The sequence below is a fragment of the Propithecus coquereli genome, unplaced genomic scaffold, assembly GCF_000956105.1.
Source record: "Propithecus coquereli isolate 6110/MARCELLA unplaced genomic scaffold, Pcoq_1.0 Scaffold7, whole genome shotgun sequence".
In the NCBI taxonomy this organism is placed as follows: domain Eukaryota; kingdom Metazoa; phylum Chordata; class Mammalia; order Primates; family Indriidae; genus Propithecus; species Propithecus coquereli.
The window spans coordinates 20,055,301-20,076,414 of NW_012153062.1; the positions used below are offsets into that span (position 1 = coordinate 20,055,301).

At 37.1% G+C, this 21,114-nt stretch overlaps 1 protein-coding gene across 1 annotated transcript in view; it reads right to left on the reverse strand.

Annotated features, from left to right (window-relative positions):
• Positions 1-1,246: 1,246 nt before the first annotated feature.
• The window catches only part of PTGFR (prostaglandin F receptor (FP)), a 40,160-nt gene continuing 20,292 nt past the window's right edge, over positions 1,247-21,114 (reverse strand). The window contains exon 3 of the mRNA XM_012661081.1: positions 1,247-1,711. Coding sequence (XP_012516535.1) covers positions 1,421-1,711 — 291 coding nt within the window. The 3' untranslated portion in view covers positions 1,247-1,420. The remainder of the gene's footprint in view (positions 1,712-21,114) is intronic.

Genomic DNA, 21,114 nt, shown 5'->3' on the forward strand with positions numbered 1-21,114 from the left:
TTTAAGTCTAGCTGAATTGCACATTTCCTAGAGAATCTGAAATCAGCCTAACAGGGAAGGTTAATTTTTAAACGGATTCAAGTTAATAAAAGCAAAAAACTCTGATACAGAAATGCATTTCCCTATTATAAAGCAGAGCTACTTACTCTATTCTGTGATGGATGTAGGATATTTTGAATGAGTACTAAAAATTCTTTGGATTGAATTATACAAACAAAGAAAAAGTCTGAAATATTATTGGGAAATTTGGGGGAGAGATTATTAACCCTTGATCTCCTGGTTAACAATTATAATGACCCCCAAATGCCTGGCTAATCGCCAATCTTCCTCCCTTGATTCTGGTAGCACAGGCTTTAGAAGGTGCAGTTGTACAGATTTAACAAACGTACTATCAACAGAATTTTCTGATATGCTTGCGTGTGTGTGTGCGTGCACGTGTAAAACAGAAACACGCTAGCTGCAGATAATCTTTGAATATTACATATTGATTGCGTTTCTTTTGTTCTCTGACACAAATAACATCTCAAGGTAAAACACCTTTCACCAATGCTCTTTGCACCTACCACTGGGGTTTAGGTTCTGTTTGTTTGCATTACCCAGGGTAGAGCTGCTTACAAACTGCTATAACTCAGGTTGCCTGTGTAAGTGCTGAGATAGAGCCTTTGTTTCTCTAAAAGTTATTTATTATGTATCAGTGCACTAAAATTCTCAGAAAAAAAGGAAATTATTTGAAAACTTCAAATCTATGACTTAAAAAAAGCTTCAAACCACAACTGACCTCCATAATAATAAATGGAAGTAGTCATATTTGTCAAATAAGGCAAGCCCTGGATCCACTCTAAACAGGCTTGCAAGGTCAGGCAACCTGTCAGCCAGACCTGGCACACATGGAGATTGTCATAATAAGTCACAGCGAATCCCAGATGTCATGACCATGCCTTCCTGTATTGACCAAGGCTATATAATGAGGGGTAAAGACAGACCAGATCAAAAACTGAGGGGGCTCCATGTCATTGAGCCTAGTCTATGAGGAATAGCTACAGAGCAGTGACCCCAAAATAGCCATTTCATTGTGCAGGTAGCGTTAAATGCTCTCTGGCATATGGGCCACGTCAATACATTTGGCCTCAACAGATTTACTCAAAGCATGAATAACACAGATAAGCTCAAAAATGCTTTCGATTTGACTTCCACGACATTATTTCATTGCATCTACCTCCAGTTGACAAAAGCAAGTGAAAATGTGCAATTATACTGTTAATTTAACAAATTTCAAAAGCTGAATCTGACCAAAGTACCCTCAAACCACATGCTGAGGTCTGAATTTTCCAGTTAGGCTATATGTATTTATCTAATTAACTGAAATATTGTCAAACATTTCTTAATTTTGTTCTAGCCCTACACTGACTTACTGTCCTATTTAACTAGGTGCTTCCTGATTTATTTTCTCTGCAACTGGTGACTCCGAAATAGCAGCAACCTTTAAGGAATTTTTAATGGAACTAAGCTCCCAAATATGTAAGCTGATGACATGTACTCCACAACAGCGTCTGGCAAGCTTGTAGAGATTCTTAAGGACAGCCTTCCGTAGAAGAATATATACCCAAGGATCTAAGATTTGATTCCATGTTGCCATTCGGAGAGCAAAAAGTATTGTTTCGCAAGTTTCCAGGGAATTATTTCCATTTATTCCAATGTTGGCCATTGTCACCTAGAAAACAAAATAAAAATAAATTTAAAAAACCAGGGAAATCAGTTGATACAGAACATTTTTTCAGTCCTATGGTTTTTTAATTTAACTATACTACATAAATGATATTATTTAGCAAAATACTGACAAAAAGAAATGAATGAGAGCAGAAACACTGATGCAAACACTTAAATCCTTTGAATTTGAATTAATATCAGAATTACAAAAATGATAACTTCTGTGCTAAGTTAAACGTGCACAGATAGAATGACCCAAGGGAGAACAAACATTGATCTCAGTAACTGACTTTCTCATACATGCGCAAATAGTAAATTCAAAGCCAATGCACGTTTTTATATTTCAATGAAAAACTAAGTATATGTAAGTAAATAAATTATAGATAAACTAACAAATAGTTTTTTAAAATGAATTTAGAGTATCTGATATTAATTTGCACATGGCATGTGACATTGTTCTGGAATGTCACCTTTAAAATTTTCTGTTTGGTACCTACCACGATACCAATGTCTTCAATTTCATATTCCCTTTTCTACATCTTTCACCCTAGCCTTAACTTGGCTAAAACATTCCAAAAAGTATGCAATGGAATTTTCTAAGGACTTTGAGGAAATCAGTTCCCCTCTACATTGTCATCATGACTTAACAATAACGATATATATTTTGGTTTTACGTATCCATTTCCCGGCCACCCATGATTTTCAAGAGATCATTTTGTGTAATCAGTTCCATAAATGACCCCAGCTACATGTTAGAAGTAGGCAAACTGCTGCACCCAGCTTTGACCTCCAAACAAACAGTTGCACAACAGACAAATAATGGGGCTTTGAAAACCTCTTGGATATAAAAACAAATAAGAAATAAATGAACAAAAGGTGAAACTGAAAAATGAAGTGAAGCTTCTTGGACCACTGCACCACTAGGATTCCAGGATTAAGAGAGGATGTAACAAAGCCTAAAACCCAATAAAAGGAAAATCAAGACCAATATCAGAAAAAAAAATCTTAATATGGCTTGATGATACCAATGCTTGAAGGATAAATGTTCCTTATCAAAACCTTCATTGTCTACACAACAAACTACAAACTCCTCAGCTGGCTCCTTGATGCATCTGAAATCTACCGTTCTAATCTCATCTTCCCAGCAAATACCCTATAATCCAACTGCTGTGAAGACCTCATCTGTCCCAGATGCACCATTGCCCTCTGAGCTTTGGCTTGCCTAACTCCCTTTGTTTTGAACTCCCATCCCCTTTCTCTGCCTGACAAACTCCTATCCATCCTTCAATCTCCATGTAAAAACAGGTTCCATGAAACCTTCCCCATCTTCACCGAGATGAATTAGGAGTTGCTCCCTCTTCTGTGTCCCCACAGCACCCTACTCATATCCAGTTACGTCACTTACACTACATAATAATTATCCCTTTATCTGTATATCTATCTGTATATGAGCTTCTCTCAGTTTTCTTTTTATTTCTACTACCCAGTAAAAAGCTGACATTTACGATGTACTCAGTGTTTGGTTATTTTTATTCAGCAAGGTTATCATCACACACGCGCACAACTAATCATCAGAGAAACACTTGACCATCCATCAAAAGAGTCTAGTGTCTTTAAATGTTTCTAAAAATTTTAATACAACAGCATCCACTAGTGAAGGTTTCCAGGGTGGTTTGTTGACACTTAAAATGAACAGGATCTTGTAGTTCTCACAAATCCCTTGGGAAACGGTTCTTTCCCTCAGGGTTCATTTCCTGGAAAATAATGTATCAAACTGAAGCCCTAAATATACTATAGCTAAATAATATAAATATAAAAATAACATTCCCTGCACCTGTACTTGTGTCAGATACAGGATTAAGGAAATACACCTATACGGGCCCAGTTCCTCTTAGAAGAAAGCAGGGCCAAAACCTGATTGGCAGATGGACTGAGATATTTCCACTTTATTTTTCTTTACTCATCAAATATTTGTCAATTATCTGTTGTTTGCCAAGCAAATGTGCTAGGCACTGAGGATACCATGGTGAACAAAGCAGACACTGTGCCTGCCTTGTGCGATTTACAATGTTTGCTACAATTTTTATTGCTGTTCAAGGATGAATGAATATTTCTCTTGCCTCACAGGTATTAAATGTGTGCACTTCCTATAATGACTAGGTGTATTCCTGGGGATCTCACAGCCCAGCCAAGACACTGCTCTATATAGATGGGAACAAACATGCTCGGTATAATTGCATGGAGCAGCTGGCCCGGCTTTAGAGATGTGTAAATTAAAAATGCCCCATTTACATGACACACGCTTCTCTGATTCTCCTCTAGCCCCTGCAAACAGTAGTGTGGTCACCAGCTGTGAAAAGACATTGAGTTTCTTCTGAGGGAGCTCAGTGCCCAGGCTTCTCTCTGTAACACGAGGGCAGCGCCCAGGCACTGAGAATCACTGTCTCCCACCTTGAACCCCCAACCCCAGCCTTAAAAACAGGTTGCTCCACAGCCTGGCTTGGAAGAAACACTAATCATTTAGCCACCAATAAAGATGTGTGGAGACTCTTTCTGTAAAAGAAATATCATTAGTATATTATTGATAATAAAGACATTGATAACAGTATATTATAGGTAATTCAGGACTACCTAAGTATCGAACAAAAGATAAATTATGATATTCTCACATAATAGTGGGAAAATATGCAAACACTAACGCTTTGAATTCAGCGCTAACTTTTGAAAAGCAAGTTAGCAAACTGTGATTATGGGATCCAAATTAAAAAAATAAGTGATTTTGTGCATAAAAAAGACCTAGAGTGTATATCAATGTTTTCATTGGTTAATTCTAAGCAGTAGAACTACAGAGGATTTCTATTTTCTCCTTTAGTTTGTCTCTAATTTCCTAGTTTTTTAGATAGATCATGCATTGTTGCATGTGTGTGTGTATCTTTTTCCCCCTAGAAATTTGTGGAGAGATACTATTTTACTAAAGAATCAGAGCTAATGTGGAATATTTATGTACGTCTATGTAGATGTGAGTGAGGCAGCACTGAAGGTACCACAGAATTACCTGGAAAACCAAATCCCTGGTAAGACCGGCAAGAGTCTCACAGGAGCTGTGGTCAGAATGAGAATGTCTGCAAGCCAGACCCACAAAAGTAGTCTGAAGTCATTTTCCCTGGACTCTGGCGACAGTCACTTCATAAGCCTTTAGAGCAGTCTCCTCTAACCAGCCCACCTGAACTTGCCTTCCAGGTAGCTGTGTTCAGATTCTCATCACACACACAGCCTTCCATCCAGTCTTTAGGAGTAGGGAATATATACTGTTTTCTAAAAGAAATAAGGGAACATATATTGTTTTCTAAAATATCTTCCTTTGGACTTTGTCACATTACAGCTGTTCATCTTTGTTAATGACTAGAATTCTAATGGAGAAGTGAACAGAACCAAGTATTTGAATACTCTGTGGAAAAGTTAATTAATTCTCCTGATACCTCTAAGGCACTCAGCACTAAGAGAGAAATAGTGAGGTAAAAGAAGTGTATGGGAAGGAGAATCCATGTTCATTGTTGGGTCGCAAAGAGCAAAATAAGTAGGTAATACAATAAAATCTCCACACTCCTTTAGGTCACATAAAACAATTATATCAACTTTTAACCAAAATTAATGAAACTGCCAGGTTACTTTACTCATAGATAACAGAGCCCCTGTGTCCTAAAGTTTTATTCTGGAAGTTTTATTCCATCATCCCCTGACCTATGTTTGTATATCTGTTGGCCAGAGCCAGAAATCCAGTGGTTGTTTACGATTAAAAGCAATAGTAAATTCAAGGATTATGCTTCTGTTCCTTTGAGTACTCACAGAAGCTAATCAACATAGCAGTGAATAGGTTTGGAGTGCTTACTATACCTAGGCATTGTGCTGGATGCTAGTGATGCCGACACTAATATTTAGAGAAATCCTAACATATGACATATTTTCCTTATTTGTCTAATTCTTATTTCTGTCCCTGACACTAAAGTCTAATCTTCTTGAAAACATGTATATCTTTGACTGGTTCTGTGCTGTATTCCCAGCACCTGGCATGCAGTAGGGCAGTCAGTATTTGTTGAATGAATGAAGTCCCTATGAGGAGAGACCAACAAAAAAGCAAATAGTTATAAAGTTATATGTAGTATAACAAAGCCAAGTAAAAGATGCCAAAGCATTTCTATTTACTGTTACATAATCACAGGTGTAATCGTTCAAAAGTATAAGATTTGGCAATTTTTCTAGTATATCAAAACTTCATTTATTCAGACTTGACTAATTTTGATTCTGCTACAGTCTGTCTTAATTTCTCCTTGGCACTCCTTTTTAAAGGAAATTCAAGTGAATACATAATCAAAATCCTTTCTGGGGGAATATCCAACTTCTTTAGATACCAAACGACCTTCTAGAATTTTATCAGCACTTATTTTCATATGAGTAATATCTATGAAAATTACACATGGTTCTCATGCAGTTATTGAGGCAGATATTTTCACGTGTAATTCATCTTACTCCAAGGAGCAGATCATTCTTTTCCTACTTTCTGTCATCATGAAAGAAGACTAGTTTGGGGACAGTCTTTTTGGGGAATGAACATGTACACAGAAGTACAATTCACTGACTTACAAGTTATTGCCCCTTATAACCTTATCATACAAAGACTAATCTATAAGTTTGGCACTTGAATAACCACAGAGATAGGGGACTAATTGTGATTACGTAATTACAATCCTGCATCACTGTATAATGAAAAAAGTTCATCTGGAGGCTTTGCCAAGGGATTATTCCATGAAGTCTCCATGTTCAGAGAAGTTTACTCTAGGTGTTAATTGGGATAATAGCATCCGTAAAACTATGTATAAATAATTAATTTTGAAATGTCACAGCACCTATGAGTATTTGCAAGTGATAGACTTCATTTTAATTTAACTTCAATACCAACATTGGAGAAGTCATACAAAACACTGAGTTCATCTCAATTCAACAGGTTACTTTTGGAATTAAATATATATGTGGTGATTCAACTCTATAGATTTTATTCATGAACATAGAATATTTTATCTCTGCAATAGTGACTACAAGAAACTTTATAAAAAAGATCTTACTCTGTGCAACTCCAGAATAATATGCTTTAAAAAAACTGCAAAATAATGAAATGTAGAGGCTCTGACAGGATACGTCTTTTCAACTATGAACTTTTCCATACCTACATTGTTGAATGGAGAAGGTAATAATATTTTAATTGTTTCTCATTTATTGAATATTCATTAAAATTAAGACAATATTTTGTACATGGTGAATGATTCAGAGATAAAACTGGAATGAAAAAAAAAGGACAAAAGTACTTGGTATTTCTTATCCCACAGCTCTAGAACAGCTATGAAATGTCACTAATCCCCACAGTATACAGCAGTGCTGCAAAATATACAAATGTGTACAGATTAATATTTTTCCGTTTGAGTTGTTGATAGAGGATTTCCCAGTGGCCCAATTGGGCACACATCGCTGTCTCTGCCTGAAGACTTTCAGACTTACAAAGACATGAGAAAACAGGACACACTATAGGGATACTGCTCCCGTTGGAATGAGACAATCCCAAATCATAATACTGTGCTTTACATGCATCCTCACTCCTTCACACCAGCTAAGGAAATGATGTGTAAAATGAACCGTGGGAAAAATTTTAAACTGTACATAGAGAAGAAAGTATGTATGAGATCTGAAAAATCAGAAAGTTACTCTTTCTAGAGAAGGTTCATTTCCAGAATCCATGCATTTTCCTTTGCTATTCTAGACTCTTCTTCCAGACCTGTACTTTTTTTTGAGACTTAGTGGGAAAATTTATGGCAAAATCCTAAGAATTTAAGAATTTTTGGTCCTCTATTGCTAATCCTTACAAAATGATGTAATATCCTTTTATGACACTTGTCAGGGGAATAAAATATAGGCATTTATTCCAGAATATGAAATACTAGCAAAAATTAAAAATAAAGGTAGAAGGAATAAATTCTAATGTTTATTAGCAGAGTAGAGTAACTGTAGTTAACAGCAACATATTATATATTTCAAAATAGCTAGAAGAGATGACTTGAAATGTTTCCAACACATAGAAATAATAAATATTCAAGATGATGGTGCCCCTAAATACCTGACTTGATCATTACACATTCTATACACAAAACAAAATAACACATTTATTCCACAAACATGTAAAAATGTAATTTAATATGTATTAGTTATTTTTTAAAAAAATAAATATTTATATATTATATAGAGAGTCATATTTCATATCATTTAAGAAAAAATAGGAAATGCAAAATGAATACAATCGAAAGATATGCTCTACAGACCAAACAGAGACTGTACTGGGTTATAATAAAAGTAAATTATTCATTACTGAACGAGAACAAACTATATACTTAAAAACTATCCATATTAAAACTGCAAACTCTATCATAGAACTTGACTGCTATCAAAACACTGGCTAGCATGAGTCCACAAGAAGTGATCATTCCAGCAGTTATGGGAGACCTAGTCTTAGACCCTAAACGTGGGAAAGGCAGAAACTCCTCTTTAAACCAGAGCTTCATGCTATACTAGCTAGGAGTAAGAGACACAATAAATAATGGCAAATTAAAAAGCTTCTGCACTGCCAAGGAAACTATCATTAGAGTGAATAGACAGCCCACAGAATGGGAAAAAATATTTGCTCTCTACACATCTGATAAAGGGCTGATAACCAGAATCTATCTAGAACTCAAAAAAATCAACAAGAAAAAATCAAACAACCCCATCAACAAACGGGCAAAGGAAATAAACAGAAACTTTTCAAAAGAAGACAGAATAATGGCCAGCAAACATATAAAAAAATGCTCAACATCTCTAATCATTAGAGAAATGCAAATCAAAACCACAATGAGATATCACCTAAACCCAGTGAGATTGGCCTCTATCAAAAGATCCCAAAGCTTCAAATGCTGGCGAGGATGTGGAGAGACAGGAACACTCTTACACTGCTGGTGGGACTGCAAATTAGTGCAACCTCTGTGGAAAAGAATTTGGAGATACCTCAAAGAGCTAAAAATAGAAATACCATTCGATCCAGCAATAGCACTATTAGGCATCTACCCAAAAGAGCACAAAACATTCTATGATAAAAACATCTGCACCCGAATGTTTATGGCAGCACAATTCACTATTGCAAGGATGTGGAAACAACCCAAGTGCCCATTAATCCATGAGTGGATTATTAAAATTTGATATATGTTTACAATGAAATATTAATCATAAGAAACGACAGTGATCTAGAACCTCTTATACTTTCCTGGATTAAACTTAAGCCCATTATCCAAAGTGAGACACCACAAGAGTTGGAAGAATGGGCTCCACTTGTACTCGCCATCAAATTGGTACTAACTGATCAACACTAGGGTGATCATTATAGCAGAAATACTCTCCAGGGATTAGGGGGATGGGGGGGGTAAATCCACAACTAAAGGACACGGGGAGCACTGTAGGGGGGAAGGGCATGCCTTTAACCCGCACTTGGGTGAGGCAAAGGCATAAAGTGTAACTATAATGTTTGTACCCTCGCAATACCCTGAAATAAAAAAAAAAAAAAATGACTACAACTAGAACTAAGCATTTCTCCGGGCTAGGAAGCCTCTTTTCATACATGAGCTCAAATAACATTGAACAACCCTATGACATATGTATTCTTGTTATCTACATTTTACAGATAAGGAAACTATGGCTCAGCGTGATAAGGAACCAGCCCATGGTAAGTGTCAGGGCCTGAATAAAAGCCTGTCCATAGCCTGAACTCTTAATTACTACACTTGACTCCCTAGGGGCCCTGCAGCTTGTTTGCTGAATCTTCTTACCAAACTTTGCCCAGGAGAGTAGAGAAAGCTTTCTAAGGAATGAGACACTCAGAGGGGAACTTGCCTAGAGGAACAGAGACCTCACAGCAACCAGGTTTAGGGAAGGAGGCCCTTGGAGCCTGCAGCAATGTCAAAAGAATGGCTTTTCCTGGCCCAGGCCCTGCCTCTACTCTGGCCAATATCTCCACCCACACAAAGGCAGTGGTGGGGATGGAAGGAGAAAGCAATGCCGAGCCCTGCCCTGGTTGTAAAAATGCCTGGAGAAGCTCTTCTCTTTCCCCATCAGAACAACATGGATACACTCCCTTTGCCCTGGAGACAGGGAGAGGATGATAAGGCAAGAGCAACCAGGCAAGGTTTAGGATTGATGTCTCCAAGTCAGAGGGGTCTGGGAAATTCAGTTCAAATTTCTCTCCCCAAAGCTAGTCAGGATCTACAGTAAATGATTATGTGTTCGTGTGATCACTACCACCACGACCAAAGTTCATATGAGTAAAGCAGAAATGTAATTGAAGTGATTCTGAGAACAGAGGAAAACAAAATGTGCTTCATTTATTACGCACACACAGGATTGTGTACATAACTTCCCATGAGAAGACAGAATCACAAATCTTAGAGGATGCATGAAAGTTTTATCCAGTCTTCCTCACCAAGCAGAAATTCCTTGCAGGTATCATTCAGTATCTGCTGTGAAAAACTCGGCACTACTCAGGAGAGAATCTGTTCCATTTGAACTTATGAGCTCTGTTATCAGGGGCTAAAATCCTAGTTTTGTTCTCCAGAGAATCATGGAATAAGTTCACTTGCTAAATGTCAGCCTTTCACGTGCTTTAAAAATAACACTTCTCTTACATATTTCTCCATTTCTTCAACTGTCCTTCACACAACATGGTTTGCAAGCCCCTGCGTGTCTACCTTATACTCTAGTTCTTCAGTCTTCCTTTTAAAAAAATACACTGGCCAGCAATAAACTTAGCATTCTGTATATAATCCAATGAGTACAAAGTTCACTGGAACATCATTTCCTGTGATTTGGACAATCTACTCCTAACTGTGCCTCCAGGATCACAGTAGCTACTTTCTCCTTTGCACATTCCCTCGTGAACTGATCCTAGCTCACAGTGCATTACAGGACATTAGCCTCTTACCTATTAATTTCACTCTCAGTGAATATGTACAGTAAGGAAACCTTCACTTTGCCCTGCTCATTTTTCAAATTATTCAAAGACTTCGATATATGGACATAGAAATATTTATAGCTAAATATGCAGAGTTACAGTCACATATCAGTATGGACTTAACTTGGTGGTACAAACATCCAATTCTGGAGCCCCGAATGTCAAAGCGGAGCCAGCACCCATGCACGTGCCGTTTGATCCACTTTCCTGATGCCTCTCAAAGCTATGCCTTGCTTCCCCTGCCCACTTTTGTTGAGTGTCTTACCACTTCAAAACCAGACATTATATTAAGGCTCCTAAGTGGTTTTCCAGATTCTATTTATTTATTTATTTCTCTTATTTTGACTTGATCATTCTACTTATCAAATATTTCATAAATGCCAAAAACGTGCCATTTTCCCTGTCCTTTCATCACTAGGAATGACCTATCTAAATCCTGCCTTCCTTCCTATGCCATCTTCTCCAGGAAGCCTTCCCTAATCTCTCTGCAGCCCAGAAGTCTCTCCTGCTACACTCCCATCATGCTTGGCACCACTCCTTTAGCATTAATAGACATAGTATCAGTATTATATGTAGAATACACTAGAATGAGATAACTTCAGTATACATATGATAGTCCCTCAATTATATTGTAAGTGTCTCAAGGATAGGAACCATGTGCTTAACTTTCTCAAATCCTCCTCCTCTGCTTTGTACAAGATAATTGAAAAGAGACTCCTGCGGTTGAGGCAGGAAATACAAAACGAAACAGGCAATTACAAGTACAAAAGTTAGGAGGGTTAGGCAGAAAGCAGGCCAGACAACCCCAGGTCCAAGGAATCAAGGATTTAAGGTGAAAAACTAGAGGAAAAAAAAGAAAGCTTAGATGAACTTTTGTCTCAAGGAATGCCTCAGGTTCTTTGAGACCTTTAACCTCTAGTCTGCCCCAGAGTGCCTCTTTACTTAAGATTAAAGAACCTGGTAAAGTTAAAGTGTGTTTTACCTTTTCTAATTTTGTTAAGGTGATAAACCTTACATCTCCCCGTAAGCCTTTGCTGTCCTTAAGGAAGGGTCACAACTGAGGACCACTGGGGCAGGTGAAGAAGAGAGACACAGATGCAGAGACACCCACCTCCCCCAGATCCAGAAGGTTTTGGGAGCTTGGGATGGGGATATTCAAGGTGCTACAACAGAGATGTCTCTGTCTTAGGGACTTTCTCTTAGTTAAAGGACTGGACTTCTACCATCCCTGCATCTCCTGCATAATAGGTTATTAGATTCAACCTTACTAAATCAAGCTCACTGACTCATCCATTACTTTGATTTAAGTTTAAAGAAGCTTTGGCCCACCTACTCCTGGCCATTGAATATTCCTGTTGGTATCTGACACCTCCAGCCACAGGAGCAGTGCAGGAAGACCAAGTCCATTGAGGCGGCTTAGGCACAGTAGGGATCATGGAACCCTTTACCTCAATGTGTCTTCAAGGAAGGGGAAAAGGGAAGGGAAAAGTCACGTTGGCATCCTATATATTTTAATTCACTTCGTCCTCGCAAAACCCCTGAGGTAGTTGCTATTTTTCTGACATGGCCAATAAGAAAACCAAATCGCAGAGGCATTAACTAGCCCATGTTCACACTGCTGGGAAGTGGCAGAGGCAAAATTAAAACCCAAGTCTATCTGGCTGCAAAGCTTATGATTTTTCACCACACCATTCCCAGCAATGAGAACAGTGCAGTATGCTATATTTATGAACAAGATGTTAAAAAAGAAAACAGCTAACATTTATTGAGTACTTACCATGTTCCAGGCACTGTTTTAATACTTTACCTCTATTATCTCATTTTATTCTATTAACACCTCTGGGAGAAGTATTAATAGGACTATCACTCCTTGATGAAGAAACTGAGGCACAAAGAGGTCAACTTGCCCACGGTCACCCATCTAGAATGTGGTGGAGTCAGGATTCGAATAGTGGGAGATGGTGGGCAAGAATCCCTGTGCTGGCCTCCTTGGCACCGGTAGATCTTATTGTTAACTCTCTCTGTTTCTAGTTTTGTCTGCCTATGTCTGGAAGAACCACTATTACTAGTGATTCTAGCACTCTATCACCAGTATTTCTATCATTATACTTTTACTAGTGTATATATTTATTAAAATCAGGAACCTATGCTAATAAATGTTTTGGTCCAAATCTCTTGTGCCCTTAACACAGATATAACTGACAAGGGGCCGGGCATGAAGGCTCACGCCTGTAATCCTAGCACTCTGGGAGGCTGAGGTGGGAGGATCACTTGAGGTCAGGTCAGGAGTTTGAGACCAGCCTCAGCAAGAGCAAGACCCCGTCTCTCCTAAAAATAGAAAAAAGTTAGCTGGGAGACTAAAATTAGAAAAAAAAATTATTCCCAGCTACTTGGGAGGCTAAGACAGGAGTATTGCTTGAGCCCAGGAGTTTGAGGTTGCTATGAGCTAGGTTGACACCACAGCACTCTAGCCTGGGAAACAGAGCAAGACTCTGTCTCAAAAAAAAAAGATATAACTGACAGGACAATCAGCTCAGTTGAGAACCACATAACGAAGGTGTCCTTCAGAAGGATGCTTGTCAAAATGATGGAAGGGCAGAGGAGAGCTATCTGTCCCAGAATGGAAAGGTAATTTTTAAAAAGCGTTAACTAATAGATATAAGTGATAGACAAAATAAGACAATGCTCAGTATTTTTTTTTTTTTTGCTTCCTTTTTCCTACCTACCCCATAATGAGTGGCATGATTTTCATTTCAGCAGTCTCTTTTTTCTCGTCCTTGAGATTGGTCTTAAGATGTCATTTTAGACCTTGTTTTTTATCACTTTTTTAATCCAAACTTACATATTTACCATATTGTTACCATCATTCCATCATTTATGTGCTCTGGCAATGATGGAAATTTAAAAGATCAGTAGGCAAAATGTTTAAAATGGTAGAAGAAGAAAACACGTGTATAAAAACATGTATGTTTGTATATATGCCATGCCTTGTTACAAAAAGAATTTGAGGCATTTTATTTTATGCTTTTAATATCACTATAAAATCTGGCTCTTTCCAGCTATTATTACTGACATCAAACCCATAGTTAAGCTAAGAAAATTTATGCTCTGAATATTGGCAATGATAGATGCATAAGATGTTTTCATCCTAATCAGGAAAGGTTTATCTAAAATATCATAAGAAAGTACTCATCAGCACATCTTCTATGAGAAAATGAGAAAACAGCTAGTCAGAAATTAATTGTAGTATTGGCAGTACACTATTTCAGGAACAAAAGATTACTTTGTTTGACTGCTAGAAACATAGTTTTAATAGAAAAAGCAGATTGTACTAGTAAAGTGTTTCAGTAAACCACTCATCCTGAAACACATTATGTTTTTCCAGACAGAAGTTTCCAACTGGCCCAGTTGGTTTATTATTACAGTAGTTTGGAAAGATTTTCCAAAGCGTTTTCAAAGTTGTAGTACAATAATTTATTATTTAGTGGGAATTTTTAGTGAAATGAATATCCCTTTAAAAATAAAAGACATACATAAATTTTAGAGAAAACTCATCTTTGAAAAAGCCAACGTAAACCTACAGATAAAACACAAAGTTATGTAAAGACAAACAAATTGAGACACACAGAGCACATAGCTAAGAACATATAGAAAGAGGCTGGGGCAGAATTAATAACCAATGTCTACTTAACTCTAAAGCATAATATGAGTATACTTAAAAATGAAATCAATCTATACTTCTGGTCAAGAAAAACTCAGCCCGTGGTGATTATCCAGTGAATTTTATTAAAAATAATTCCGTTTCATGGTAGTATTTGAGTCAATCTGGTAGTTTGGTCACAGAAATAAGACAACTTGAGGTTTTTTGTCTTTAACTTTCTGAACGTACTTCTCTGGAGTTATACTTTTAATTTTTCTTCCGCAAACCTAAGTAGCAAGTTGAAATTCATCTTTCCTAGGTATAAGTCAACGTATACAAGGTAATAGCCTAATGGCTTAAATATCTGATCATTTCACCCTCTCTCATATAATTTTCAGCACTCTGAACATGTATCCTATCGCATGACCTAAAGTACTAGCCTCAAACTCAGTTCCAAGTTCCTTTCCTCTACAAAACAATCTAGTGCTATGACTATACCCCACATGATTTTCTCTTGACAATTTTCTATGTATTATTCATTCTTCACCCATTTCAGAAGCATGTGCCACGACATGATTTTGAGGGTGCAATTACAATGACATTTCCGTATTCCATTAACCATCACTTCCCTAAGACCTCAGAAAGGCTATCGTTTACTGGTGTATTTGCATAATAGGGATCATAAAAAAAAAATCACAGTAAATCTTCTCATTAGTTTAACAGACAATTAAGAGAGGCCATCAATCATTGCCTAAAAATCAAACAATTTTACTACAGTATGAAAACTTTGTCTTTATGACATTTAAACTTTTAAATTAAGATTCCCATAGCTTTTCAAAATCACAAATATCCAACTTTTAAATAAAAACAAATATTTACTTGAGCTGACATTCTTTCCAAAAAAAAAAAATACTGATCACTGTATTTGTGACTAACAGTCTTTTATAAAGCATTTTATCTCACCTAAAAGTTCATAGTTGGTAATTTGAATTATATCTGCTGCCATTGTGGCTGAAGTCTATGGCTAGTGGTAAAGTATAAAGAGAAACCTTGAGAATCTGTCAAAGTGGTCTACTAGAAAGGAAACTTTAGCCATGCAGACTGTCATTTATCCTTCGTAATGCCTACCATGCCCAGACAGATCTGCCTTCTATGAAACAGATTAAGTTCTCCGTCTATTGTATGGATAAGTCACAGTTAGTTCTACAATGAGCACAGGGGCATTCTGTCCCTTTTAATGAGTGACTGCAGGCCATGTATGCAATGTCTTCTTGATTCACTATTGGCCCAAACCTTTGCTACACCAAGACACCTCATTCCCATTACTCTCTCTGGTCACGGTCTCTGTCTTGAGTATTTACTTGCCACACTATTGATCAAAGATTGCTTACTGCCTCATTTGTAACTTGCTAAACAGTGATATGCATGGTTGACCCCATTCTTTTTTTTTTTTTTTTTTGGTCCAATCTTGAGAAGCTATATTATAGAGCACAAAGAAAAATGCTGGTGACGTGCCTTTATTCCAATAAAATCACTGGCGTTTTTGCCCTGCCCCTCGATGTTCGGGAAGATCTACAGGCAAAACTGTTAGGGACCCTGTATGTTTGTGGCTATGGTGTTAGAACTCTACAGGTTCTCTCTACTCTGTCAATTTATAACTCACATTTCAATCGTTCCCTGCTGACAAATGACACCAAACACAGAGCAAAAGGCAAGTGCACTATAACATGCCTAGTAGGATCCAGTCATCTCATTTAAGACTATCTCTTAAAATACATCATATCTCAGGTCTCAGTGTGGTGTTGAGCTTGATGCTACAGCAAGCCTACACTTCACAGCCTCTAGAAAAAAGTATTGGTTTGTCTTTGATTTTCTGTCTCTGAATAAGACATCACTTTGGAACAAAGATCTAGCAATAATTTTTTAGTTCTGGTGAATAACTTAAATTGTACATAATTCTTGCAGTATGGGGCAGGACCTGTTGTGTGTATGTGTGAGCGTGTGTGTGTGTGTGTGTGTGTGTATGTGTGTGTTCTGGGTTTTAAAGGCAAATTGTCAATCTAGTATAAAGACTCAATAACAGACCAAAATCGACTACAGGTCTCCTTGGTATAATCATTACATAAAGAATTATTATATAAGGATAGTGCTAATTCCAGAAGACTGCTTACAATTGCAATGGTTTCTAAGATTTCAAAACAACAAACAAAATATTCTGATACTATGTTTAAGTCCTACTGTATAATAATAAAAAAAAAAATTAGCTGGCCATTGTCCCTGGTTCCTAGAAGGGTGCCTCTAACCCTCAGAATTTCCTAAGTGATAGGAGTGTCTTTATTATTCATGATGGACACCTTGGACCATATCTGAGTTTATGCTAATAAGATGACTGAGGGTGGACTCTAGATAATTTCAGGATGGGATTCGGCCTTACTGGAAAGACTAACCCTGTGATCAGAGATTTGGGGCTTTGAACCACATGGTATCAGCCTGACCTACAGAGTGAATTCAATGACATGGTCAATGATTCAATCAATTAGGCCTAGGTAATGAAACCCAATTAAAAACTCTGGACACCCAAGGCTCAGGTGTACTTCCCTGGCTGGTGATGCACATTGATGTAATGGGAGGGGAAAACATCCCAAGGACATGGAAGGTCGGTGTTTGGGATACTCCCAGACCTCATCACATAGATCTCTTCTTTTGGCTGGTCCTGATTTATGTCCTTTACAAGAAAATTATAACTGTAAGTATAATACTTTTGTGAGTTCTACAAGTCATTTTAGTGAATTATCAAACCTGAGGAAGTAGTGGGAACCCCTGAATTCATAGCCAGTTTTTAGAAGTGTAGGTGGCCTGAGAATTCCCAAAGTTGTAGCTGGTGTCTGAAGTTAGAGGAGTCTTGTGGGGGACTGTGTCCTTAATCTGTGAAATTTGAACCAATTTAAAATAGCTTCAGAGTTGCACTGAAGGTCCCTGGTACATCTTTTAGCATGGCAGTACCACAAAGGTTAAGGAAGGGTGGAGGTATTACAACAGCCCTGGACTGATTCAATTTATGTATCCTGATATTCATCTGGCACGTTGAAATTGGGGACTGGGTTGCCCTTTTCATACCTTTAAGAAGCAACTGGAAGATATATGTGAACTTTTGATTAAGCCAAAGTGGTTATCTTAGGTCAAATACACTAATAGTAAAAAAAAAAAAAAAAAAAAAATTCTTGCATTTGCCCAAAGTGTAGGCTTTTAGATGAAGTTATTACCTACTTCCCTCTGATCAGCATAAGACAGATTTTATTGTAGAAAAGTATAAAAGGTTATACCTGGAAAGACCTTAAAAAGCCACATAATCTAATTTTTTTATTTCACAGGAGAGAAAATAACTGAAGGAAGGGAGATAGGCGATTTCCCCAAGATAAAAGTGTCAGAGCTAGGACTAGATAAAATCTACAAGGTCAAAAATCACACTGTAATTCCCAAGCTCCTTTACGTAGGACATGGTTTCTTCCCGTAAGGCCACTCTGCTCTTACCTTGAACTCAGCCTTGTTCAGACCCTGAGCAGAGAACCTAGTTGAATATACTCAGACCTCTGACCTACAGAACTATGAGATAATAAAATGGGCACTGTTTCATGCTGCTATGTTTGTAGGAACATGTTCCACAGCAATAGAAAATTAATATAGTACTTGTGAGTGACTTAAAATTAGGAAACAGTGAAATTTATACAATATATCAAAAACCTACAAGAGAGTCATTACACTTAATGGAGAAAGGATAGCTGTATTTTAAAATATGGAACAAGGATGCCCATTAGTATTACCATTGTTTAACATAGCATCATAATTATTTTCCAATGCTATAAAAAAAGCATAAAAACTAGAAGAAAAGAGATAAACTTTTGTTAGATAGAAAAACAAGCTCAATAAACAATTGCAACCAATGAGTTCAGCATGTTGCTGAATATATGATCAACTGAAAAAAATCAAAAACATTTCTCTACACAAATAATACTAACTATAGAATACACTAAAAAATACCATTTAAAATATCAAACAAATTATAAATTATCTAGGAATTTTCTGAATCAAGAAATAAACAAGACTATTAAAGGGATGTAAATTTTTAATTTCTATTTTTCAACTTGTATATAATGAACATATATTACTTTGTTAGTAAAAATATATTCTACCAATAGTCATATTCAAAACATTTAGAACATTGACACCAATCAATCAGAATGGCACGAGCCATAAACAAGTAGTTCAGCCATATAGGTTTATGCCAGCTGAGCAAGAGCCTAGTGCCTTATCATTGTTAAGTAACTATAATACTTCTTTCATTGGAAGAGCTGGGAAGGGAAAACTTTAGCCTTCTACTTTCTTCATGAAGAATTTCTTTCAATAACTTTTCCTATAGTCAGGGAAAATGGAACAGAACAAAATTAAAACAACAAGGCAAGATGGCTTACTTAAAAGATTGCAAGAAGCAAAAAACACAGCTGGCACAGAAAGCCAGAAAGGAGAAGACTACGTCCATACAGCTAGTGAATAGAAAACTAAGAAAGAGGAACTAGTCCCTGTGGCCTGCATCTGACCAGCAGGCTGGCCATCCTATCCTGTCTGATGGGACAAGATAAAAAGTCTAGCTCAGATTGCTTCTCCCTGAGTGAACTCAGAATTTTTCCAAGAATACAAATGCTGGCGACCTCACCATTACCTGTCATCAAATTATGAAATGACAAGGTTAAAAATCTATTACAGAACTTGATTCTCTGACCCCCAATAGGTAATGAAAAGATAGCAATTAAAGTACATCAATGTACCTAAATAAGTACCTTGACAAAGTCTGCCAGAGTGGTAGGTTAACTTAACATAAAAAGCAGCTTAAGAGGTCAAATTATTTTTGCTTTATGGACATACTCAAGATAGGCAGTGGAGACACCCTCTGTATACTTTAACCATGATCAATGCCAAACTGAAGCAAACCATTGCCAAATTGCACTTATGAGTCACTCAAATCACTAAGAAAGGCCTAAGTAATCCCAGGTAGGTCTGAAAATGACCACCAAAAGCTGTTCTCCTGCCCTTAAGAGATCATCAGCAAAATCTCAGGAATTTTTTTTTTTTTTTTGCACTACCGTAAAACTGCAGCTCCAATTTCACTAGTCTCTTTCCAGTTTACGAATTCCCTTATTTTTTTCCATCAAGCTACCAAGTTTTGTGGTATTATTTGCAATACCAGAAAGCCAAGTCCTTCCTCTGTGGTTATATGGACGACACTGTATTTTTAAGATGTTTTGCAAATAATACCACAAAAATGGCCTCACTTAAAAGAACACGACTTTTTTCACAAATAAACGAGAGGAGATAAATATATGTGATCAACAAGAAAAGAGGCTTTATATTCAGATAAGCTGTTTAATCAAGAAGGTGGGCTGACTTAACTCTCAGATTTTTCTGGTTGGCTTAACCAGTGAAAGATATGAGATCCAACATCCCCTAACCTTGAACTGCAAAAGTCCAAAATCCCAAAAAATAATGGTGTCTGGTTGGCATCTTAGAGAAGAATTGACCTTATTAAACACATTCATATTAAGAAGTACATCATGAAAAGAAAAGAGGTGGTATAAACCTAAAATGGCATTTATTATAAGTTTATGGAAAAGAAATCAGTATGAGGAAAAGATGAGGTAATTTAATCCAAGGAATAAAAGAAAAAAAGAAAATTTATAAATTAAAAATTAAATCAAAAGACAAGAATTGCATTTGTAGAAGAGGACCCAGTCTCATAATTGGTAGGTAACAACATGCTCCACTATACCCAAAGACCACCAGAGACTACAATGTACCTGAACTGAAGGGGGCTTTGGTCAAGAAATCTCTTCCCTTAGTCTTTGGCATAGATTAAACACAGACAAAGTTTCTTAGCAAAGCTCTTTCTTGGAAGGCCATGGGCACTCGTTCACAGGGTTCTTTTGTAACAGAGCTGGTTCTGTTCATGCCTCCCCAAATAAACTACAAATTCCTTTGGGGTTAGGATCCCATTTTAATTATGTTTATATACCCATGTAGCACATGTGTAAGCACTCAATGAATGCTTTCATTTATTACCACTGAATTTTACTAGAGTACCAAATGGATCATGGCGATAACAGTAATAATAACCATCATGCAACATCTTTTACCAGATGCTTACCAGACATCATGCGAAAACTCACGTTACCTGATTAAGGCAACAATATGGTCAGTATTGAAGTCTATATTTTAAAACTGAAGCTCACAAAGGTGCTTAAATAATTCATCAAAGGACATGTGGCTAGTGTGTTCAAACTCGGGTAGTGAGAAATTCCTGCACACTACAATAGGCTCTACAAACTTATCCAATTTTAAGTAGAGGTTCAAATATAGACTAAAGACATTGGTGTTTTACTATCATACACATGGTTTCAGTATAGTGGAGTTTCAGTATAGTTTCAGTATGTTGTGAAGTCACCATGGATGAAGATGCTCATTGATATAGACAACATAAATCAGGATACCTTGGCATATAGTAGGTGCCTAATAAATATTTGGTAGGTGTGTGCAGAACCAAAGTAGGAAACCCAATCAGTTTCCCAAGTCAAAGCATCCTATTCAACTGGGAATAAATGCTGATCCTTTCTTCCCAGTAACAGAAGTTGGAGTATAGTTA